We start from the raw sequence: 26,171 nt of genomic DNA on the forward strand, positions 1-26,171 counted from the left end.
ACGCTGTCACATCCAAGTCACCACATACGTAAATGTGAGTAATATAACCATGTTATCAATCGAAGGATTAATCATTTACTGCTATCATTATTAATTAATCATAATAGCAAAGTTTCCAAACTGATAGGTTCAATGTTCTTCAGATTCTGACAACAAAACAGAGATAAAGTAATATACACGTAAGCTCCAACCTGTAAAGTTCAGCCAATTAAAGTACAATGGATTTATATGGCTTGTACATTAATTGTCCTCGCACAGTTCAATTTTTGTCCACGTCTTGGGAGAAGAAGATGGAGAAGTGTCACCAATATAAAGCTGCATTAAACAAAGTGTTCCTGTGAGTAAAGTGCATGACCTGATTAGCCTTGCTTATGATAATAATCATCATCATCATCATCATCATCATCATATTTGTTAGTAGAGCACTTTTCTAAAAGCAAGTTACGAAGCGCTTCACACTGGGTATGAAATTAAAAGCAGCAGTTCATACATAGCAGCAGAATTGAAACAAGCAAGTCATAAAACAATTGCTTTAAGACTGAATTCAGTGCAAATACAGGGCAATCAGAGCAGTTGATAAAACAAACTACAGTATCACCAGCAAAAGGGCAATCAGTAAGATTCATAAAATCCATAAAAATCTATGAAAATCAGCATTTCAGGCAGTGAATAAAATCAAATAAATTCTTGAAAATCTCTCCAAAAAGTATGTTTTAAGAAGAGATTGGAATAAAGACTGAAAGCAGAGGGAAACAGTCTGGTTTCATCCAAAGAAAAGGGGAATTCCATGCGGGAACTATTTATTTGTCAAAAACAGTTGGGTACAGTGACTGTGTGCAGCTTTCAGAAGTCATATTGTCATGTAAGGTTGCCAGGTTTGGTACCTAAAACAAGACCTATACCTATCTATCACATGCTACCCAGAGAAACTACAAAGAATCATCAGAATTTTTTGTTCACTGAAAAAAACAAATCATATCTAATAACAAAATAAGGCCATGTTAAATCAAGGATTTTATCACTTTGTTTCCAGCAGCAGGCAGCTGTTAAAAGTGAGTGTGTAGGGAAATGTTCTCCATAACAACTATATGTAAATGTTTTGTTCAGAACAGTATGTCTGTAGTCCGATGGGTGAGGTCACCATAAGTCTGCCTTACTTCATATTTACAAGTCATTTATAAGAACACAATGTGAGGAAATAATGTCCTTGAACTTTTGAAGGATTGTTGAGCTTTATTTCCATGGTGATAATCAGTGACACCTGCTAACAATTGATAAAAAAGATGAAAACATTGCTTGATTTGTGGTTTCCAGACAGTGCTGAGGAGCTAGCAAGACAGCCACAGTAACACATTTGAAATATTTACATGTATTTTCCTTTTTTACAGTTTAAATCTACAGTTTAAATTGTTCCAGAAAGTGCACATTTTCTGCTGGAGTGAACAGTGGCAAGAAGCTTTACTCAGTCATGTCATGACCTAAATTATCACCATGTCAGTTGAGGTCTGATGTAACTTATCTTATCCCTTTTTGTACTCTGTACATTTCATGTCATTACTGCTTCCTTTGATGATATGACTGATGACTGAGATCCCCCTCCTCCACAGTGCTGTAATGTTTGTATTAGGCTGGAAAACTTGTACAAAGTAAGCTTGTACTAGGAAATCAGCACTATTAGTCTCCCTTTCTGTACACTGTACTTACTCTTAAGTGTGCCATCCTCAAGGAGGGTCAACAAACTGAAGTTAAAGACATTTCTCAGGTATCATGTTCTTTTTTCAAGAACATGATACTGGTCCAATTTATGTTATTGGCTCTCTTATGAATTGCTGAAACAATGTGAATCAGTTATTAGTTCAATTTAAACATGAAATCTTTATAGCTAACATAACCTTGTTTGATTGAATTAGAACAGTCACCACCGATGTCTATTGTTTAATTAGCGAGACTGTTTTTAGTGTACTTTAGGAAACAGAAGTAAAAGTGAGCTTTGAAATCAAAATGACCAAGCTCACTGTTCTAGCAGGTAATGCTATCCTGTTCACAATGTAAAGCAGTTATCTCTTATGTTTGTCTTTCTTCAAGCTTGTGTGTGCTGGTGTGTCCCTGGTGTCAGTACAGACCAGGGACTAACAAATACATGCTCCAAAATGTGGATCCCTGCCTGTGCACCCACCTGATATATTCTTACTCCATTATCAAAAACAGAAATGAGTTGCTTACATATGAATGATGAGACCTTGTACAATACTGTACCTTCAATGACCTGAAGAGTAATTAACAATTTCAGCTCCTGAAGCTTGTGATTAAAATTGAAACATGACATTTAAAAATCCCCATTCAGCAATATGCATACTTTTTTTTTTTAATGATAAATAAGCATTTGTTAACTCAAATAGTCTACATTTCACAAAACATGTAAAACTACATGCGTTTTCCAGGTAGCTGATCTGAAGACCATACTGGTTGGTGAACTTTTGGATCAACTTTGTTTAACAAAGGTGTGCTTCTTTATAACAACTCACATTTTGAACATGTACTGAATGTTTTGTTAAAATCAGAGAATGATAAAGGGCATTCATTTAGATGAAAACAGTCAGATTAAATAAATCAAACTTTAGTTTTTTGCAGGTACATTTTCAGATTATGAGCTGTGAATTGCAGAATAATGTTACTAAGTGATTTCTTAACATTAAACACATTTCCCAACGTTCTCTATCGGGGTGTCCGCTCCAGCCAACCGCCAGAATTTCATCCAGTCTTCTATCACTTTCCTGAGGACTCAAAGATTTCATGATTTGCCTCTGAACTGGATGTACCCTGGATCTCATAGAAGTCCCCCAGAGGACAAAAAGAGGTTCAGGCTTCTTTGGTGGAACGCCAACTCTGGAGCCATGGGGGACAGTTATATTGGATTCATAACATCAGGTTTTAAGAAGTTTTATTGAACTGTGTGCCTTTGCAGTAACTTGTTGAGATGAAGCCAAGACAATTAGCAGAGCCTGCTCATGCTGACTTCTACAGTTTGTGCTGCAAAGGGAACCATCGATGTTGGATATGAGATCACTGTGTAGTACTGCAGATTTTATTTTAGGAAATGCTAATATTTTAAATTAGTTTGTGTTTTTGATTAATGCTCTGAAGCTAGTCTAGATTTCATCATTGTTATGACCTATGACCTCCATGGAACTTGGGAGTGATTCACTGGACACAACAGCTCTCTGTACTGCAGCTCCCATGACAGTGATGACCTCATCTACTTGAACACAGTGTTGCACCGTAGTAGTGCTCTGTGGAGCCCAAAACATCGATAAACAGCATTACTATAGCACATATCACACAGGAATACATAAAATTGAATTGGTCCAATCTTTAACAGGCAACTCAATCGCTTTTTACTAATACTAATTATGGGGAGTATTACTCAGCTAGAACTACAAAAACACTTCGTAGTGATGTCATCTGGATATCTCAACTTGGGCTTGAAGACTAAAAATTCACGAACGGAGTTTGTAAAATGTGATCATTAACCAGGGAGGATGCGTCTAATGTGAAAGTTGGTGGATTCTCCTCATACTCTTTCTCCTCTTTACCCTGCTTCTGGAGAGCTACTGCCCTGCATGTTAGGTATCTCTCAACTCTAACACACCTGATTATTATTATTCAATTGTTATCAAGCCCGTTCACAAGCGTTCAGCTGCTTGATAACGAGTTATTATTAAAATCCGGTGTGTTTGATTGGGGGGATAACTAAAACATGCAGGGCAGTAGCTCTTCAGGAGCAGAGTTGGAGACCACTGGTGTAGAATACATTCTACATACTTACATTCAAAGATAGGGCAGCCATCATTTGCTGTCCCATCTGTGCAAATGCATTGGTGTTGGTAAGTCTTGTTTCTCTCTTGAGCTTATATGTTCTACCGTAAAGGACAGGCAAGAATAAATAAGTTATCATGTAAAACACAGAGTTCTTAGCAGGCTTTCGAGAACCAGAATGGTACCCTCTATGCAAGTCACATGGTTCTAAAATCAGATTTTTGGTCTAATGTTGTCTCTATTTCTTCCATGTATCACAGAGATTCTATCATTTCCACAAACCACTACTAAGAAACCTGGAATTATTACCATAACACCAACCACTACCAAAACCTCCAAACCCGTTGTTACAACTGCTGCACTAGCCTCGACAACAACCCCCAAATCCAGTGGTACCATCACTGCTCTGTCCACCAGTACCACCATCCCTCAACATGGCTTTTGCAAAGACAAGCCCAACAACATGTATACCAACCTAGATAACAAGACTACCTTCCACATGCGTGCTGGTGGTCGTACCAACCTGAGTGTGTGGAATCGGCATTGTCTTCAAAGGTAGGTGCAAGTGCTGCGTGTGGCCCTAAGTGTTAACAGCTGGAGGACTGTCACTGACTGATATCTGACATCTGTAAATTGCCTATAACGTAGGTAAACGTAAATTAGAACAGTATTTTAAAATGTGTACATTCCATCAGAGAAAAAAGCACAATGACATATCAAAATATTTTGTTCAACACATCATTAAAAATGAAAAATGTGTTTTATTACTTTACCCTACATGTTTCTACATGATGTACATGGATAATTCTATCAATGGTGTAAATGTTTGCAGTCATTTTGGGGGGTTCAAACTACTTTCTCTTGGTTTGGAAATGTAAACAGTGCAGAAAATCTGATCCCACATTCCTGCCGATAGGTTATGCTATTCCACTGATCGACAGTAGTGGCGATAAGTGCCAAGAAACAGCAATAAAGGTGAGAAAGAAGACAGCGAGCCAGAAAGCATGGAGATAAACAATGCAGTTTCATAAGTACTCAAGTACCTAAGTGCTAATGTTAAAGAAACTCTCCAGAAATGTGTTACAACAGTATAATTACTGTCATAAAATTCATAACATCCAACTTTAGGAACAAACAAAAATCATCACTATCAATCAATCAATCAATCTTTATTTATATAACGGGAAGAAACCTCAGGCAGAACCAGGCTCAAAGTCGGAGAACATCTGCCCAACCGGTTGGGGTAGAGAGGAGAGAGAGGAAGGATAGGAGAGAGAGAGAAGCACATAGAAAATAAACATTGAAGCTAGAAGGTCCGGGACTGGAATCTGTCATCCGGACAGCTAGTAGGTCCGGGACTAGAATCTGTCATCCGGACGTCTACAGGCCCAGATTACCTGTGAGATGAGAAAGCACAGACAACTCCGGGGAAGAAGTGTAGGTTATTGAATGCATTAATAGTACATGAATATTAATTGATATAGATGGATGGATAGAGAGAGAGAGAGGGAGGAGGAGAGAGGAGCTCAGTTTATGTGTGTTTGTGTTCAATACTGCTGCAACAATGTGGAAAAACAGCCACAGACACCAGATTAAAAAAATGTTATAGTGTGAAATACAGAGAGGTTTACTGGCAGTGATAGGCTTAATCAGCACTGTGTGAACTCATTTGAATGTAACGGATGTTCATTTATATGTAAAAGTCAAACAGGAACTAGACAGGTTCAAATAAACAAGGGACTAATACAGTTAGGAAGAAGATTAAAACACAGTGTAAACATTTAATCAGTACTTTGAATTTTATTAACCGTTACATAAGTTACACACTGAAACTGCTGCTGATTCATTCGCCTTAAAATAGAATGTGAGGAATTGCAGGGTTTGGATTATTACAAGGCACATTTGTATAATATCACAACATCAGTCATAGTGGGGACTTTTAACCCAATTTTCAGCATTGCTGCCACATTTGCCTGCAAAACCTTTGCATACATATTCAGACAAGTGATAAAGGTGTGTATTAACCAACACTGTGTCTTCGTGGCACATCGTGATATTTGTTGCATTGCCAAAGATGAAACCAGTATTTCCCTGATCACCTGTCAGGATGTGTGACCTTATATTTGGCAACCTCCATCGCCATATCACACATGCCCTTCAGCACCTAATAAACAGCTTGGAACTAGAAATCGGGAGCAATAAATCCTCTTCAATCATTGCTGTGTAGAGATTAATACTACTACAAATACTCACATGCTACTTTAATTGCTTTCGATAAATAATCCAGTCTCTATTTTTGCTGATTTTTGAAGGGATACATACCCAAATAGAAATAGCATTGCAGTTACTCCATTTATAATGCTTGGTGGTTGTTTTCTTTTGAGATTTTGTTGAGGGTAAGGTTGGGAGAGCAGAGTGTGGGGATTGGAAACGTGGGAGTGGAGACTACAGGTTAATGCAAACTGCATACACTCAGTCAGACTGTTGGAGAGCTTTGCCCTCTAAATGTGAATGCCAGAGGACCAGTCTCTGTGTTTCATCTGTGAGGTAACAGGCTCTTCTGTAGTCTGACAAAGTGACACTGCTGTGCTGTGTGACCTCATGCCAATGTTGTGTCAGTCAGTTATCTTAGAGACATTTCTCTGCTTTGGAGACCATTTAAAATTCAGTGCCAAAAACAATCTGCATTAAACTAAAACAACTGAGCAAATTTTATAATAATAATTACAATAACCTCCTCTGTCTGATAGGAAAAACAACTGTGATTTCAGGCTTCAGGCTCATTATCATTGAATGACTGACTATTACATTGTTGAAAAGGCAATCATTCAAATGAAACTGTAAAATAACAATAGGAAAAACACTAGAAATAAGAAACCAGGGCATAGAAGGCTGTTGGAATTTTATAGCTGTGGTCAGACAGAATGAAAGGTGAATTTTCAAGTTGTGATACTCTCATCAGTTTGACATCTAGATCATTTGTGTTTAATTGCCATAAAATAGCCAAAATAAACTGTAGTACATTAGCTGTAGGCTAGCTAGCAATGGCAGGAACCGACCGTAGGAGAGTTTCTGTGTGTTTGTGTTCAGTTCAGCTTCTGACTAAACCCAGAACTCACCAGAGACTCTGGTTCTTTCTGTTCTTTCCCTCCAGTCTCTGTCCTTTTCCCCTCTCCTCTCAGCACATGAAATACATTCATAAAGCCCTGTGATAAGCTGAAACATTTTCAACTCACACGGATGCAAATTCGTGTGGCCTGGGGCAATCTACTTGCATCTTTGCATTCACACACCACGCAAAAAAACTGACTTTGCATTGTGTCTGAACACACCAATAAACAGCAGTAACCATCTTTATCTCTCACGAGAAAAGTTCTAATTCAAGAAGATTTTTTTTTAAGTTAAGCTCCAAGAATGTGCAGGCGGTATATATAAAAACATAAACATCAGTTCAAACACAGAAATGGGTCAATGATGTTATGCTACTTTTTTTTCCATATCGTTTAGTCAAATTTAAAGGGGTTACAAATGTGAAAATAAACGTATGAATAACTTGCATACATTCTTTTTTTCTGCTTTTAATCCATTTTGAGAGAATATATTAGAGGATTATGGCAAAAATGTCTAAGTGGTATAACCATAAAAACTTGTACCAAATAATTCAACTTGCTTAAAAACAGTAAATTCTCAATAAAACACTATATCAACTAGTTTGGCATGATCTTACATTATAACTTTTTATATTAAATAAAGGTAATGGAATACAGTTGGGGAATCATGTCAAGTCAAGTTAATCTCATGAACTATCTTGTGGTGTAACCTCCATTTAAGAGGCCATTTTGTCAAAATAATGAAGAAGGCCATGTAACAGGAAGTGGTTTTACAGAGAATGACCTGTGCTGATCACAACTGCTGCCTGACAAGGTTAGAAGCTCTTAACAATTCCTCATTAATTCATGTTGTTAGTACTTTGCTCAGTTTACATGTCAAATGGTATGGCCCTAGAAAAGCATTGATAATTCCTAAAAATTCCTAAAAATTAATATTTACTTTAAAAATTACATTTCATATATTGAGACAAATGACATGTGCTTACACATGTGTCAAATTTGATTATAAAATGAAATGTAAAAATATATATTTGTATAACTTCTCACATCGACTGAGCTTTTCTGTTAGAGGACAATTTAGTCAAATATCAGTAAAGCTTTAAAATACCTAAAAATCCAATAATTCATCTAAATGAGCGAAGTTACTCAAACATAACATCTGTGAAATATAATTATTCAAATTTCTGCTATTTCATTACTAATATAAACAAAACTAATATGATAACATTAAATAAATAAAAATGGCTTTTCCCCATTAGATGCCATCTTCTAACAAGGAAAAAGTGACTCATCACAGAGCATTTATGAATGCTGATACTGCTGCATGAAACAGCTAGGTGGGAACAATGTCTTCACCTGGCCTCAACCACCTGACCTCTTTATAATATAATAACATCATCTGAACCACCTGACCTCTTTATAATATAATAATATCATCTCTTAACCACCTGACCTCTTCATAATATAATATGTGGGGCGGCTGTGGCTCAGGAGGTAGAGCGTTCGTCCACCAATTGGAAGATTGGCGGTTCGATTCCCGGCTCCTCCAGTCCACATGTCGATGTGTCCTTGGGCAAGACACTTAACCCCAAATTGCTCCCGTTGCTGTGTCAACGGTGTATGAATGTGTATGAATGATTAGCTTCCCCTGATGTGCAGGTTGGCCCTGTGTGGTAGCTCCTGCCATCAGTGTATGAATGTGTGTGAATGTGTGTGAATGGGGTGAATGAAATGTATTGTAAACGCTTTGAGTGGTCGAAAAGACTAGAAAGGCTATATAAGTACAGGCCATTTACCATTTACCATTTAACATCACCTGAACCACCTGACCTCTTTATAATATAATAACATCATCTCTTAACCACCTGACCTCTTTAGAATATAATAACATCACCTGAACCACCTGACCTCTTTAGAATATAATAACATCATCTGAACCACCTGACCTCTTTATAATATAATAACATCATCTGAACCACCTGACCTCTTTATAATATAATAACATCATCTCTGAACCACCTGACCTCTTTATAATATAATAACATTATCTGAACCACCTGACCTCTTTATAATATAATAAAATCACCTGAACCACCTGACCTCTTCATAATATAATAACATCATCTCTTAACCACCTGACCTCTTCATAATATAATAATATCATTTCTGAACCACCTGACCTCTTTAGAATATAATAACATCATCTGAACCACCTGACCTCTTTATAATATAATAACATCACCTGAACCACCTGACCTCTTCATAATATAATAACATCATCTCTTAACCACCTGACCTCTTCATAATATAATAATATCATTTCTGAACCACCTGACCTCTTTATAATATAATAATATCATCTCTGAACCACCTGACCTCTTTATAATATAATAACATCATCTGAACCACCTGACCTGTTTATAATATAATAACATCATCTGAACCACCTGACCTCTTTATAATATAATAACATCATCTGAACCACCTGACCTCTTTATAATATAATAACATCATCTGAACCACCTGACCTCTTTAGAATATAATAACATCACCTGAACCACCTGACCTCTTTATAATATAATAACATCATCTGAACCACCTGACCTCTTTATAATATAATAACATCATCTGAACCACCTGACCTCTTTATAATATAATAATATCATCTCTGAACCACCTGACCTCTTTATAATATAATAACATCATCTGAACCACCTGACCTCTTTAGAATATAATAACATCACCTGAACCACCTGACCTCTTTATAATATAATAACATCATCTCTTAACCACCTGACCTCTTCATAATATAATAATATCATCTGAACCACCTGACGTCTTTAGAATATTATAACATCACCTGAACCACCTGACCTCTTTATAATATAATAACATCACCTCTGAACCACCTGACCTCTTTAGAATATAATAACATCATCTGAACCACCTGACCTCTTTATAATATAATAACATCACCTGAACCACCTGACCTCTTCATAATATAATAACATCATCTCTTAACCACCTGACCTCTTCATAATATAATAATATCATTTCTGAACCACCTGACCTCTTTATAATATAATAACATCATCTCTGAACCACCTGACCTCTTTATAATATAATAACATCATCTCTGAACCACCTGACCTCTTTATAATATAATAACATCATCTGAACCACCTGACCTCTTTATAATATAATAACATCATCTGAACCACCTGACCTCTTTAGAATATAATAACTACACCTGAACCACCTGGCCTCTTTCTGATATAATAACATCATCCCTGAACCACCTGACCTCTTTATAATATAATAACATCATCTGAACCACCTGACCTCTTCATAATATAATAACATCATCTGAACCACCTGACCTCTTTATAATATAATAATATCATCTCTGAGCCAGAAGCTCTTGACTTACTGAATGATGGAGGACTGGAACCAGTCTCTCTCTCTCTCTCTTTCTCTCTCTGCCCAAACACATCTTTTAACGATATGTTAACTAAAATTCTTATTGTCAGATTAAATATTTATCAACTGTATTCACAATAGAAGACAATTTAACTTATGAGTTGCTGTTTTCAGGTCATTTTTTTCTTTTTTTTCTACGATAAAAAACATGGGTTAGATTTTAAGATTAAATTGCCATGATTTCTGTTGTAAAATGTTTTTTGTTTTTTTTTCAGCACAGACTTTATAGTAAAAAAATGTGTTCAGTTACTGAATGACATTTTTTGTCATTTACAATGATTGTTTCTTGACTGAATTTAAAATACAATGCAAGTGTTTACCCTGATCATTTCTGGTTGTCAGATGTTCCTTTTTCTAAACGGAAATAACATAAGAAACCAAGTTCACTGAACCTTGTTGACAGTCATATTTGATTTTCAGTGTCCCTTTCTTCAACAATCCACTTTTGCAATGCAACACTATGGTTTTTAACAAATTCTACATCATTTGTCACACAGTTATTTAGATAAAATGTTTGTTTTTAGGATCTGTCCTGCTCAATATTGACAAAAAATTTAAATGTAGAAACACTTAACTACACTATAGGTGGATAAAATATGTAATTTCATTATTTGGTGGTTACACCATTTGACATATTCAGGTACATTTTTGGTAAAAAAAAAAAATGGTACAAATGTCATTTCAAATGACATAAAACCAACACAAATACAAAATGTATATATATATATATGATAACATCTTACTACTGTATCTTCTATTTCAATAAAAGGAACATTTCAGGAGTTGTCACTGTAAAGTGCACAATTTCTCACGTGTATTTATTTAATTGTTTACTTTCTGATATTAATACTCTGAACATACTATATTCAAAAACAGGATCCTGGAGAAAAACATATTTATATTACATTTTATGATCAATAAGTTGATCAAAGATAATCTTTGTCCAGTGACCATATTACAGTACATCCCATTTGATGTCTTTGATGTCTGTCTAAGCAACTTATTTCCAGTAATAGGAAACTAATGATTAATCAAACTAATACATGTTTGTGAATATATTTTAAGTTGACTGAATTTAAAGCTAATAAAAATTTAAGTAAAACATCAGGATTATGATAAACTATACTATAAGGAAGTTTTAGCTATTTACACCGGGTCATGAGTGCAAGCTGAGAACACAGTGCTGTGCTGAGTAAATTATTGTCTACACGTGTTCAACCTTTGCAGGATCTTATCAATATGTATATGAACCCCAATATATCACAGGCTGGGACAACTCCTCCTCTCTTTGCACAGTCGATGATATAAAAGGCTGAAACCTCGCTATTAAGCTTTGTCACCCAGTCCCAAGGTGAGTCTAAACAACTTGTCTTGAAGCTATAGTTATTTGTTGTACCTGGTCTGATCACTGTGGTAATTGTGAGGATAGCTTTGCTTTCTTTTGTTGCCTCTATCATTGACCCTGTGTCACTTTTTGTTTTACAGTTATATCGTGAAGTTGTGAGAACTGAGACTAAGATGACCAAGCTTACCATCCTTGCAGGTATTATGAGAATTTATTTGAATTATATCTTAATATTTATCTTGTTGTTTTTTCACCAATTTTACCTTTTTATGTGATTTTCGCTGGACTGACCAATACTTTTTCATATTTCTTAGGATTATGCCTGGTGCTATGCCAGCTGGGTAAGTTGTGATACTATTTGGATCATACCAAATAGCATCATTTAATTTGTCTTTGCACTTGTACGGTATCACTGGAATCATTGCTTTTGGTAATATTCCTTACTCCCTACGCAGCAACTGCCGACCATGAGATGATATGCTATTTCACCAACTGGTCCCAGTACAGACCTGGTGAGGGCAAGTTCCTGCCACAGAACGTGGACCCCTTCATCTGTACCACCCTGATCTATGCCTTCTCCATCCTCAACCATAACAATGAGCTGACTACTTATGAATGGAATGATGATGTCCTGTACAAGAATTTCAATAGCCTGAAAAACAAGTAAGTGGCCAGTATTGAGGCACCCTTGTATCCGTGGAGCCTTCAGTAGAGTAAAAGTTTGCGTGATGGTAATATGACATTGTCCAAACCTACACTATGTACTGTTTCCAGGAATCCTCATCTGAAGACTCTGCTGGCTGTTGGTGGATGGAACTTCGGTTCAAAACAGTGAGTACATTTTACACCGTAAATATGCATGTATCACTTGTCTTTACCGAATAAAAGAGTGCTGAGAATTATGTCACCAGTGTCCCATCGGCCACATTCTGAACTGTGCCAAAAATCTGGCTAAATAAGGATGAGGATAAACTTTATTGTCTCTTGCTGGAAATGTGTTGTAGACAGCAGTACTACAAGGGCTGCAAACACAGACACATAAAACACCAACAAAGAACATGAACAGAAAATACAATAACAAAGGAAAGTGTACTCATTCACTCCTGATCTACACAGTATTGCACTTGTCCCATGTATTGCGCTTGACTCGGCTTAAGGGCAGTTTATCATCAATGTTCACCAAGAAGAAGGAGAGTTCAACAGAAAAGTGCTGAGTGCCAAATATAAGAAAAAATATAATATAATATATGTCGAGCAGTAGCTTGCTGCTACAGTCTTGTAGCAGCAAGTACATTTATCTGATGTTATTTTTCACATTCAGCACCTAGCTAATTTTAATCATGGATCCTTCCAGTTAGCTTTACTGTATGTTCAGAAAAAACACAACAATACATAGTTAACCAGATAATGTGGTTTGGTAGTTATCTAGCTTATATGTAAAGATTTAAAATGTGTTCATGATAAAGTAATTAATCATGTAAATTCTTTAAAACAGCAGCCAGTTGTTTTTCAAAAGCTAGGGGCTGCAGAAGAGCTGTTAGCCTATTTACTCAAATGATTGGTGATAACAGATCTCTCCCGCAGGTTCTCCATCATGGTGTCCACTCCAGCCAACCGCCAGAGGTTCATCCAGTCTTCTATCAAATTCCTGAGGACTCATGGATTTGATGGTCTGGATCTGGACTGGGAGTACCCTGGAGCTCGTGGGAGTCCCCCAGAGGACAAACAGAGGTTCACTCTGCTCTGCAGGGTGGGTGCTGATATCTCTTGGTTTATTTTTTAACTAAAATGACTAAACTACAACTAAACTACTGTTTATTTTGTTATACTGTACACCATGTTGTACTTCTTTCTTACTTTATTTTTACTGTGCATTTGCAGGAACTTGTTGCTGCCTATGCAGCTGATGCTAAGGAGACCGGCAAGCCTCAGCTCATGCTGACTGCTGCAGTGGCTGCTGGAAAGGGAACCATCGATGGCGCATATGAAATTGCTGAGATTGCCAAGTGAGTGTGTTGCCTTGAATTCCTCTTGATAGAGGAACCTGGGAGCTCTTCAAAGGTTTTTTGAAATGACCAAACTTGTTTTCCCTATCTTCAGAGAACTGGACTTCATCAATGTGATGACATATGACTTTCATGGAACTTGGGAGCATTTCAGTGGACACAACAGCCCTCTGTACCGAGGCTCTGAGGACAGTGGTGACCTCATCTACTTTAACACTGTAAGAACATAGTAGGGATTAAAGACAAATGAACTGTAGTACTTTCTGTCAGAATTCTACTTCACCTCTTCCCTCAACTTTTTTAGGACTATGCCATGAAGTATTGGAGAGACCAGGGTACCCCACTGGAGAAGCTGAGGATGGGTTTTGCTACCTATGGTCGTACTTTCCGTCTGACATCATCAGAGACTGGTGTTGGAGCCCCAGCTAACGGCCCTGCATCAGCTGGATCATACACACGTGAAGCTGGATTCTGGGCCTACTATGAGGTACAATTTAGTAAAGGAGTAAACCCATACAATCATATGTGTAGAATGTATTGATTGCATTGGCCTGTGTTAAAAATCTGAGTGCAAATTGTAAAGCTACATAAACGTATTGTTTGTGGTCTAGATCTGTGGCTTCCTGAAGGGCGCCACTATCAGCTGGATTGAAGACCAGAAAGTTCCATATGCCGTTAAGAACAACGAGTGGGTGGGATTTGATAACAAGGAGAGCTATGAGACCAAGGTTGGTGGCACTTCAGCTGTATATCTTCAACACACTGACAGTCTATCCAATGTAGTCATACTAAATTCCATTCATTTTTGTGTTAGGTGCGATACCTGCAGGAGCAGAAGTTTGGCGGTGCCTTTGTGTGGGCCCTCGATTTGGATGACTTTGCTGGACGATTCTGTGGAGAGGGAGCACACCCTCTGATGTATCATCTCAACAAACTTCTTAATATCGGTATGTCAAAAGCATTTTTTGTACAGATTTATTCATAAGAGTTATCTGGCTGTAGTGATTATAGTAATTATTACCCGTGGACTCTCTCGAATATTTCCAAAAGTTGAATCTTGTATCGCCATATGATTTAAGTCCAGTTTGTATCAACATAAGGTATTTCAATTATGAATTATATTCTGCATTACCAGTCATTTCCTATATAAAAAAATGCATACATGCATGTTCAAAACGTTATTCTTTTATAACACAATCTTGAGAGGGCTCTAATGAGCCTGTTGCAGTAATAAAGTAATGTACAGTGCTGTTAGGATTAGTCATAGTCAGGTTATACACAAATGTAATATACATTTCCTCTCCCTTTATCATTCAGTGCTGCCCCCACTGCCCCCTACCACCACCCCCAAACCTGGTGCTAGCACCACCAAACCAACCACCACCACCACCACCACCACCCATGCTCCAGGACCCGGATTCTGTAATGGCAAACCTGACGGTCTGTACGCCAACCCAGACGACAAGTCCACCTTCTACATGTGCGCTGGTGGCGTCACCCATAAGAGGCCATGCGGAACTGGATCTGTCTTTGATGACAGCTGCAAATGCTGCGTCTGGCCATGAGGCATGAGCCATGAGCCATGAGCCATGAGCCATGAGCCATGAGCCATGAGCCATGAGGCATGAGGCTTGAGCCATGAGGCATGAGGCTTGAGTAAAGACAATGTGTATTACAACCAATGCAAATGTCAGTCATTAAACAGACTGTAAAAATGTTCTTGTATTCAATCTGTATACAATCATTTAGCTGAGTGAAGGTGTCATTAGACATATATAGCTACAATGTATGTTCTTAGGAAATATATAATATACAGTGCATATTGCAAACTAAAGCATTGAAGTACTTTGGTTTAAATTGTTGACTGGATTATTGTAAAAATACATAAATAGAGTATAAATTGAATAAAGGATAAATAAATAAGACTAACAATGTGATATTCAGTCCTCACTTTGAGTATTCACAAAGTAAAATGGTAAACGACTGTACAGAGCACATATCATGATAGTTTTGTATTACTGAGACATAGTTTTTGTAAGTAATCCAGGCTCTTACTTACAATGGTCATGCTGGTTTCCTTAGTTAGATCAGTGGTGATAAGTCAGAGCACCAAAGGCTTATTTGAGACCCCAGACACCATTATTAGCCTGATATTAATTATGCACTGCCATGAATACTTTTATGATTCACGACTGGAACTTTCACCTCTAACAATGATGTGAATGTCTTCTTCCCCGTGTAATGCTACCCTACCAAAATATGATACAAATTGCTAAACTGATGCATGAGATGCAACACTAACGGGAAAAAATAACTTTCAAAGAGAATATCACTCAATAACATAAATATAACAAAGAGAATGACAGTGCCATCAGAAAACTGAAAGAGAACTCTGTAGCTCTTTTGAGTTCAGTCCAGAGTAAAGAGAAGGGAGGGAGCTTTGCATGCTCATGTACAGTAGGAAAGTGATTTTGCAGACTTTGTCCAATAAACTTGCCAAAACCCGTAGATAACAAAAATATCATGGTCAATAACTGTCAATAAGTGTTCAGTTTTATTATCAAAACTGATTATTGGTGAGTCACTGAATCATTAACTGCACGATGCCTTAATTTTAAGGCCAGGGTTAAATCATCAAATTTAGTAAGGGTTAGAGTAAAAGACATTTGGGGTGTTTTTACAGCTGTCAAGTGTCAAATGCCAAAACGGACAGTATGTAAGGGTTAATACAAAATTAACTAATTGATTTTTTAACAAGTCCATGATTTGCAAAACATACACACTTACGATATACAAATATATGATGAATGGATATAAAGTGCTGTGTGATGAAGTGCAGACAGTTCACTAACTATTCAGGGACCACACAAAAATGTAGCCTTTGGCAGCAGCATGTGCATGTAACATCTGTACCATAACATCCACCTGAGTCTGAGCTATTGCATCTACAGTTATTTCTATGACAGTGTACTTAACTGTGAAATAATTTAATGTCAAGCAAATTGACATTCTTCCACTCTTACCTATTTTGATTCTCTGCTTCTCTTAGTTGTCTTAATTTATTTTCTCTCATTAAAACAGTTACTGTAATTACTAGGGCAATGGGGGCCTCAAGGTTAAAGGTGCAAGCTTTTGACCTAAAGGTACAATCTAGAATGATAAATCTGGACAGGGAAAATGAAGCAGCACTTGTCTCTCCCTCATTACCAGCACTGAGGTGCCCCATAACCAAGTTATGAGTTGACTTATGAGTTGTTGTTTTCAGGTCATTTTTTTCTTTTTTCCTACGATAAAAAACATGGGTTAGATTTTGAGATTAAATTACCATGATTTCTGTTGTAAAATGTTTTTTTTTTTTTTTTTTTTTTTCAGCCCAGAATTTATAGCAGAAAAATTTGTTCAATTACTAAATGACAATTTTTGTCATTTACAATGATTGTTTCTTGACTGAATTTAAAATAGAATACAAGTGTTTACCCTGATCATTTCTGGTTGTCAGATGTTCCTTTTTCTAAACTGAAATAAATGTCAATATTGACAAAATGCTTTAACATTTAAATGTAGAAACACTTAAATACACTGTAGGTGGATAAAATATGTAATTTCATTATTTGGTGGTTACACCATTTGACATATTCAGGTACATATTTGGTAAAAAAAAATGGTACAAATGTCATTTCAAACGACATAAAACCAACACAAATACTGTAACCGTTGATAAGGACACAGTAGGCAGGCATACGTTTAATGACGTTTATTCAGGTCCCAGGTAGGCACAGAGTATGTACATTGTACGGTTGATGAAATACATTAACAACAGAATGGAATATCAGTACCTTTTAACAATAACGCATACATAACGTGTTGTAAGCTATGGTGAAAGAAATTAAATGAAACATAATTTAGGCTGAACTACTCTAAATATCACAGACATATATTAACAGAGTATTACAGGAATACTACAGCAATATTACAGGGATATTACCAAAACATTACAGAAATAATATAGAAATATAGGGGCACTTGCCTAGCATACAGGCCTGTGCATGCAACACACAGCTAACCCATCACCCATCACCCATCACCCAACCGCCTTTGTGAACCGGGCCCAGAATTGGTCCGCGAGGACCTGACTGTGTCGCCATCGACGCCGGGCAAGTAGCTCTGTATCTGCATACACCACTTGGGGTAAGGAAGGGTTCGGCCGCCCCATTAGGAGAATGTTCGGAGTGATGGGGCCTGGATCTGAGATGTCTGCAGAGGTGTACCCAAGGGGCTTTGAATTCAGGATACCCTCAGTTTCCACCAGTAATGTCCTCAGCACCTCCTCAGTTACTGACTGGGCACCCAGGGTCACATGAAGGGCATTCTTGAGGGTTCGGATCTCTCTTTCCCAAACACCGCCGAAGTGGGGCGCGTTTGGCGGATTAAATTGGAAGTGGATCTGCTGCTTTGCAAGTTCGGCTTGTAGGTCAGTGGCCAGGTTGGAAAATGCTTCCCGTAACTCCCTTTCACCTCCTTTAAAATATGTGCCTTGGTCAGAGATGATCTCGAACAGTTTCCCTCTTCTAGCAATGAATCGCCATAGTGACATCAGGAAGGCGTCTGTATCCATGTGGCCAAGGAGATCCAGATACACTGCTCTTGTGGTGAGGCATTTGAAAATAATACCCCACCTTTTCTCTGTTCTGCGATCGAGTTTCACTAAGTAGGGGCCTAAACAATCTATTATGCTTAAGTAAAATGAACAATAACCAATAAAGAGATAGTACCACTTGCGGCCTCCAGAGGGCACTGAAGGATACTTATAGTGACCTAGTCACACTTTCGTACAATATATATATATATACATATATATATACACTCACTGGCCACTTTATTAGGTACACCTGTCCAACTGCTCGTTAACGCAAATTTCTAATCAGCCAATCACATGGCAGCAACTCAATGCATTTAGGCATGTAGACTTGGTCAAGATGATCTGCTGCAGTTCAAACCGAGCATCAGAATGGGGAAGAAAGGTGATTTAAGTGACTTTGAACGTGGCATGGTTGTTGGTGCCAGACGGGCTGGTCTGAGTATTTCAGAAACTGCTAATCTACTGGGATTTTCACGCACAACCATCTCTAGGGTTTACAGAGAATGGTCCGAAAAAGAGAAAATATCCAGTGAGCGGCAGTTCTGTGGGCGCAAATGCCTTGTTGATGCCAGAGGTCAGAGGAGAATGGCCAGACTGGTTCGAGCTGATAGAAAGGCATTCAGTATTGTAATTTTCTGTTGTTGTTTATACATTCTAATTACTTTTAAATTATTTAAAAGTGGGAGTTTGCTGATTTGACATGTTTTACATGTTCTGTTTTACAGTAATTCATCTCTGTTGTGTGCATGAGTCATTTAATTGAAAAAGGTTTCCAAATGTATCTCCTGCTGCTGCTTTAACCCACTTCAATCCACTGTATGCTTATTATATGATATATATGGTAACACAAGACAGAAATTTGTTGAAAAACAATGTAGCAATTATTTTATTTCATAATTTTACAGACTAAATTATAATTCAGTAATTATTTACCCAAAAAAATCCATAGATTAATATAGATAATATAGCTCTACTTAAATACAATACTATATAATTTAATTGAGTCAACATTTTCAATGTTGATAGTGATAGTATAATCAGACTCAAAACATATAAGGCATCACACATTGTTGTGAATATTTTCTAATTTCATTCATGGCTCCAGTCAGTTTCATTTAAAAAGTCAAAAGTTTGTCACTAGGTGCTGCTTATACCTAGCCCGAGAACCAGAAGAATGTGCAAACTAATGTTTTATTTGCTCTTGCAGATGTGTCTGGTCCCCCTCCTGGTCATACCATGGATTTATGATAAGAGCTGGATACCAGACTCTAAGATAGACATATGCCAAAAAGTTTCTGAATATATGCAGCAGTAGTAGTAGTCTGTTTTAATTTTTCTGTCACCCAGCATTACGTCACGTTTCGTTGGTCTGATTGGTTTGAGGTCAATCCAATTGTGTCCAGGGTCATCTAGGTCTGTGCCTGTTGATAACACTTTTTAGAAATCAAAGATGAACTGAGAGGTTCCAGACTAATTCACAATAGCTATGGTGATTACAGACTTGCTTTTACCCACATCATATAATTGTAAAGTCAACATCCTGGAATTAATATTGTACAGACGTTTCCATTGTTGTTGTTTCCACCCTGTGTACCTTGTATGGCCCGGATTGCACCGGCGGCTCCACTTTATCTCCGAAAAATAAGCAGCTGGCTCTGGAACATCTTGATGGTCAATGGTCACGGCCAGTGTTCAACAAAGCAGAGTGATAACGTGATTGTAACTGGTAATCTTGAAACTACAGCAGGAGAGTCTCAAGCTGTCTAAAGTTGGCTCAAAACAGATCTCACTTTATGTGCATCTGATTAGTTTTGGATAGTCAGTCAACACATATTAAACATCACACATTGTGATAATTATTGATTTTGGAATTTGAACTACTATGTTCAGTTTCTTTTGAAATGTGACCTTACATTTCACACCCATTTAAAGAAAATCTAAATGAGCTTAAATGACTGAATGAATTTTAAAAACGTAAGTTATTTATTTTAAATAAAACATCATTTTACTTGTAAATGTATTCATTCATTTATTTGCTTATTAACTGCTTGTCAAGCTACTAACTTATTTATCACTGTATTTTCTATTTCAATAAAAGGAACATTTCAGGAGTTGTCACTGTAAAATGCACATTTTCTCACGTGTATTTATTTAATTGTTTACTTTCTGATATTAATACTCTGAACATACTATATTCAAAAACAGGATCCTGGAGAAAAACATATTTATATTACATTTTATGATCAATAAGTTGATCAAAGATGATCTTTGTCCAGTGATCATATTACAGTACATCCCATTTGATGTCTTTGATGTCTGTCTAAGCAACTTATTTAATATGAAACTAATGTTTAATCAAACTAATATTTGATGATCAAATAAACTATTTATCGACAAATGGTTGTAAATATATATTAAGTTGACTGAATTTAAAGCTAATGAAAATTAAAGTAAAACATCAGGATTATGATAAACAATACTATAAGGAAGTTTTAGCTGATGAATCATATAATAATCAATTATATGACCTAAATTACACCGGGTCATGAGTTGCGTGCAAGCTGAGAACACAGTGCTGTGCTGAGTAAATTATTGTCTACACGTGTTCAAACTTTGTGGGATCTTATCAATATGTATATAAGCCCCAATATATCACAGGCTGGGACAACTCCTCCTCTCTTTGCACAGTCGATGATATAAAAGGTTGAAACTTCGCTATTAAGCTTTGTCACCCAGTCCCAAGGTCAGTCTAAACAACTTGTCTTGAAGCTATAGTTATTTGTTGTACCTGGTCTGATCACTGTGGTAATTGTGTTTTGTTGCCTCTATCATTGACTCTGTGTCACTTTTTGTTTTACAGTTATATCGTGAAGTTGTGAGAACTGAGACTAAGATGACCAAGCTTACCATCCTTGCAGGTATTATGAGAATTTATTTGAATTATATCTTTATATTTATCTTGTTGTTTTTTTGAGCAATGTTACCGTTTTATGTGATTTTCGCTGGACTGACCAATACTTTTTCATATTTCTTAGGATTATGCCTGGTGCTATGCCAGCTGGGTAAGTTGTGATACTATTTGGATCATACCAAATAGCATCATTTAATTTGTCTTTGCACTTGTACGGTATCACTGGAATCATTGCTTTTGGTAATATTCCTTTATTCCCTACGCAGCAACTGCCGACCATGAGATGATATGCTACTTCACCAACTGGTCCCAGTACAGACCTGGTGAGGGCAAGTTCCTGCCACAGAACGTGGACCCGTTCATCTGTACCACCCTGATCTATGCCTTCTCCATCCTCAACAGTAACAATGAGCTGACTACCTATGAATGGAATGATGATGTCCTGTACAAGAATTTCAATAGCCTGAAAAACAAGTAAGTGGCCAGTATTGAGGCACCCTTGTATCCGTGGAGCCTTCAGTAGAGTAAAAGTCTGCGTGATGGTAATATGACATTGTCCAAACCTACACTCTGTACTGTTTCCAGGAATCCTCATCTGAAGACTCTGCTGGCTGTTGGTGGATGGAACTTCGGTTCAAGACAGTGAGTACATTTTACACCGTAAATATGCATGTATCACTTGTCTTTACCGAATAAAAGATTGCTGAGAATTATGTCACCAGTGTCCCATCAGCCACATTCTGAACTGTGACAAAAATCTGGCTAAATAAGGATAAGGATAAACTTTATTGTCTCTTGCTGGAAATGTGTTGTAGACAGCAGTACTACAAGGGCTGCAAACACAGACACATAAAACACCAACAAAGAACATGAACAGAAAATACAATAACAAAGGAAAGTGTACTCATTCACTCCTGATCTACAGAGTATTGCACTTGTCCCATGTATTGCACTTGACTCGGCTGAAGGGCAGTTTATCATCAATGTTCACCAAGAAGAAGGAGAGTTCAACAGAAAAGTGCTGAGTGCCAAATATAAGAAAAAATATAATATAATATATGTCGAGCAGTAGCTTGCTGCTACAGTCTTGTAGCAGCAAGTACATTTATCTGATGTTATTTTTCACATTCAGCACCTAGCTAATTTTAATCATGGATCCTTCCAGTTAGCTTTACTGTATGTTCAGAAAAACACAACAATACATAGTTAACCAGATAATGTGGTTTGGTAGTTATCTAGCTTATATGTAAAGATTTTAAATGTGTTCATGATAAAGTAATTAATCATGTAAATTCTTTAAAACAGCAGCCAGTTGTTTTTCAAAAGCTAGGGGATGCAGAAGAGCTGTTAGCCTATTTACTCAAATGATTGGTTTTAACAGATCTCAATCTCTCCCGCAGGTTCTCCATCATGGTGTCCACTCCAGCCAACCGCCAGAGGTTCATCCAGTCTTCTATCAAATTCCTGAGGACTCATGGATTTGATGGTCTGGATCTGGACTGGGAGTACCCTGGAGCTCGTGGAAGTCCCCCAGAGGACAAACAGAGGTTCACTCTGCTCTGCAGGGTGGGTGCTGATATCTCTTGGTTTATTTTTTAACTAAAATGATTAAACTACAACTAAACTACTGTTTATTTTGTTATACTGTACACCATGTTGTACTTCTTTCTTACTTTATTTTTACTGTGCATTTGCAGGAACTTGTTGCTGCCTATGCAGCTGATGCTAAGGAGACCGGCAAGCCTCAGCTTATGCTGACTGCTGCAGTGGCTGCTGGAAAGGGAACCATCGATGGCGCATATGAAATTGCTGAGATTGCCAAGTGAGTGTGTTGCCTTGAATTCCTCTTGATAGAGGAACCTGGGAGCTCTTCAAAGGTTTTTTGAAATGACCAAACTTGTTTTCCCTATCTTCAGAGAACTGGACTTCATCAATGTGATGACATATGACTTTCATGGAACTTGGGAGCAGTTCACTGGACACAACAGCCCTCTGTACCGAGGCTCTGAGGACAGTGGTGACCTCATCTACTTTAACACCGTAAGAACATAGTAGGGATTAAAGAAAAATGAACTGCAGTACTTTTTGTCAGAATTCTACTTCACCTCTTCCCTCAACTTTTTTAGGACTATGCCATGAAGTATTGGAGAGACCAGGGTACCCCACTGGAGAAGCTGAGGATGGGTTTTGCTACCTATGGTCGTACTTTCCGTCTGACATCATCAGAGACTGGTGTTGGAGCCCCAGCTAACGGCCCTGCATCAGCTGGATCATACACACGTGAAGCTGGATTCTGGGCCTACTATGAGGTACAATTTAGTAATGGAGTAAACCCATACAATCATATGTGTAGAATGTATTGATTGCATTGGCCTGTGTAAAAAATCTGAGTGCAAATTGTAAAGCTACATAAACGTATTGTTTGTGGTCTAGATCTGTGGCTTCCTGAAGGGCACCACTATCAGCTGGATTGAAGACCAGAAAGTTCCATATGCCGTTAAGAACAACGAGTGGGTGGGATTTGATAACAAGGAGAGCTATGAGACCAAGGTTGGTGGCACTTCAGCTGTATATTTTCAACACACTGACAGTCTATCCAATGTAGTCATACTAAATTCCATTCATTTTTGTCCCTATAGGTGCGATACCTGCAGGAGCAGAAGTTTGGCGGTGCCTTTGTGTGGGCCCTCGATTTGGATGACTTTGCTGGACGATTCTGTGGAGAGGGAGCACACCCTCTGATGTATCATCTCAACAAACTTCTTAATATCGGTATGTCAAAAGCATTTTTTGTACAGATTTATTCATAAGAGTTATCTGGCTGTAGTGATTATAGTAATTATTACCCGTGGACTCTTTCGAATATTTCCAAAAGTTGAATCTTGTATCGCCATATGATTTAAGTCCAGTTTGTATCAACATAAGGTATTTCAATTATGAATTATATTCTGCACTACCAGTCATTTCCTATTTTAAAAAATGCATGCATAATCAAAACGGTATTCTTTTATAACACAATCTTGAGAGGGCTCTAATGAGCCTGTTGCAGTAATAAAGTAATGTACAGTGCTGTTAGGATTAGTCATAGTCAGGTTATACACAAATGTAATATACATTTCCTCTCCCTTTATCATTCAGTGCTGCCCCCACTGCCCCCTACCACCACCCCCAAACCTGGTGCTAGCACCACCAAACCAACCACCACCACCACCACCACCACCCATGCTCCAGGACCCGGATTCTGTAATGGCAAACCTGACGGTCTGTACGCCAACCCAGACGACAAGTCCACCTTCTACATGTGCGCTGGTGGCGTCACCCATAAGAGGCCATGCGGAACTGGATCTGTCTTTGATGACAGCTGCAAATGCTGCGTCTGGCCATGAGGCATGAGCCATGAGCCATGAGCCATGAGCCATGAGGCATGAGTAAAGACAATGTGTATTACAACCAATGCAAATGTCAGTCATTAAACAGACTGTAAAAATGTTCTTGTATCCAATCTGTATACAATCATTTAGCTGAGTGAAGGTGTCATTAGACATATATAGCTACAATGTATGTTTTGAGAAATATAAAACATACAGTGCAAAGTACTTTGGTTTAAATTGTTGACTGGATTATTGTAAAAATATATAAATATAGTATAAATTGAATAAAGGATAAATAAATAAGACTAACAATGTGATATTCAGTCCTCACTTTGAGTATTCACAAAGTAAAATGGTAAACGACTGTACAGAGCACATATCATGATAGGTTTGTATTACTGAGACATAGTTTTTGTAAGTAATCCAGGCTCTTACATACTATGGTCATCAGTCACCAGTTGAGCACTGAATGGTGGTTTCCTTAGTTAGATCAGTGGTGATAAGTCACAGCACCAAAGGCTTATTTGAGACCCCAGACACCATTATTAGCCTGATATTAATTATGCACTGCCATGAATACTTTTATGATTCACGACTGGAACTTTCACCTCTAACAATGATGTGAATGTCTTCTTCCCCGTGTAATGCTACCCTACCAAAATATGATACAAATTGCTAAACTGATGCATGAGATGCAACACTAACGGGAAAAAATAACTTTCAAAGAGAATATCACTCAATAACATAAATATAACAAAGAGAATGACAGTGCCATCAGAAAACTGAAAGAGAACTCTGTAGCTCTTTTGAGTTCAGTCCAGAGTAAAGAGAAGGGAGGGAGCTTTGCATGCTCATGTACAGTAGGAAAGTGATTTTGCAGACTTTGTCCAATAAACTTGCCAAAACCCGTAGAAAACAAAAATATCATGGTCAATAACTGTCAATAAGTGTTCAGTTTTATTATCAAAACTGATTATTGGTGAGTCACTGAATCATTAACTGCACGATGCCTTAATTTTAAGGCCAGGGTTAAATCATCAAATTTCAGAGTAAAAGACATTTGGGGTGTTTTTACAGCTGTCAAATGTCAAATGCCAAAACGGACAGTATGTAAGGGTTAATAAGAAATTAACCAATTGATTTTTAACAAATCCACAATTTGCAAAACATACACACTTACGATATACAAATATATGATGAATGGATATAAAGTGCTGTGTGATGAAGTGCAGACAGTTCACTAACTATTCAGGGACCGCACAAAAATGTAGCCTTTGGCAGCAGCATGTGCATGTAACATCTGCACCATAACATCCACCTGAGTCTGAGCTATTGCATCTACAGTTATGTAATGTCAAGCAAATTGACATTCTTCCACTCTTACCTATTTTTGATTCTCTGCTTCTCTTAGTTGTCTTAATTTATTTTCTCTCATTAAAACAGTTACTGTAATTACTAGGGCAATGGGGGCCTCAAGGTTAAAGGTGCAAGCT

The 26,171-nt window shown here is 37.5% G+C and overlaps 2 protein-coding genes across 3 annotated transcripts; both read left to right on the top strand.

Annotated features, from left to right (window-relative positions):
- The first annotated feature begins 11,924 nt into the window (after positions 1–11,924).
- Positions 11,925–15,322, top strand: LOC134005267 (acidic mammalian chitinase-like). Its single transcript, XM_062444269.1, has 11 exons — positions 11,925–11,949; positions 12,066–12,092; positions 12,207–12,414; positions 12,526–12,582; positions 13,336–13,501; positions 13,633–13,757; positions 13,852–13,975; positions 14,062–14,244; positions 14,369–14,485; positions 14,572–14,704; positions 15,075–15,322. Exons 1-11 carry the CDS (start codon positions 11,925–11,927, stop codon positions 15,320–15,322), a joined length of 1,413 nt encoding a protein of 470 aa, XP_062300253.1.
- A 5,808-nt stretch (positions 15,323–21,130) lies between these two features.
- On the top strand, positions 21,131–24,693 carry LOC133978234 (acidic mammalian chitinase-like). Of its 2 annotated transcripts, XM_062416638.1 has the most exons (11): positions 21,270–21,314; positions 21,432–21,458; positions 21,574–21,781; positions 21,893–21,949; positions 22,708–22,873; positions 23,005–23,129; positions 23,224–23,347; positions 23,434–23,616; positions 23,741–23,857; positions 23,947–24,079; positions 24,446–24,693. In XM_062416638.1, exons 1-11 carry the CDS (start codon positions 21,290–21,292, stop codon positions 24,691–24,693), a joined length of 1,413 nt encoding a protein of 470 aa, XP_062272622.1. In that variant the 5' UTR covers positions 21,270–21,289. The 2 variants fall into 2 exon arrangements, with proteins under 2 accessions (XP_062272623.1, XP_062272622.1); XM_062416639.1 differs by lacking the exons at positions 21,270–21,314; positions 21,432–21,458 and adding an exon at positions 21,131–21,139 and having other exon boundaries at positions 21,591–21,781.
- Positions 24,694–26,171: the final 1,478 nt, after the last annotated feature.

Source organism: Scomber scombrus, chromosome 3 (genome assembly GCF_963691925.1).
Source record: "Scomber scombrus chromosome 3, fScoSco1.1, whole genome shotgun sequence".
NCBI lineage: Eukaryota > Metazoa > Chordata > Actinopteri > Scombriformes > Scombridae > Scomber > Scomber scombrus.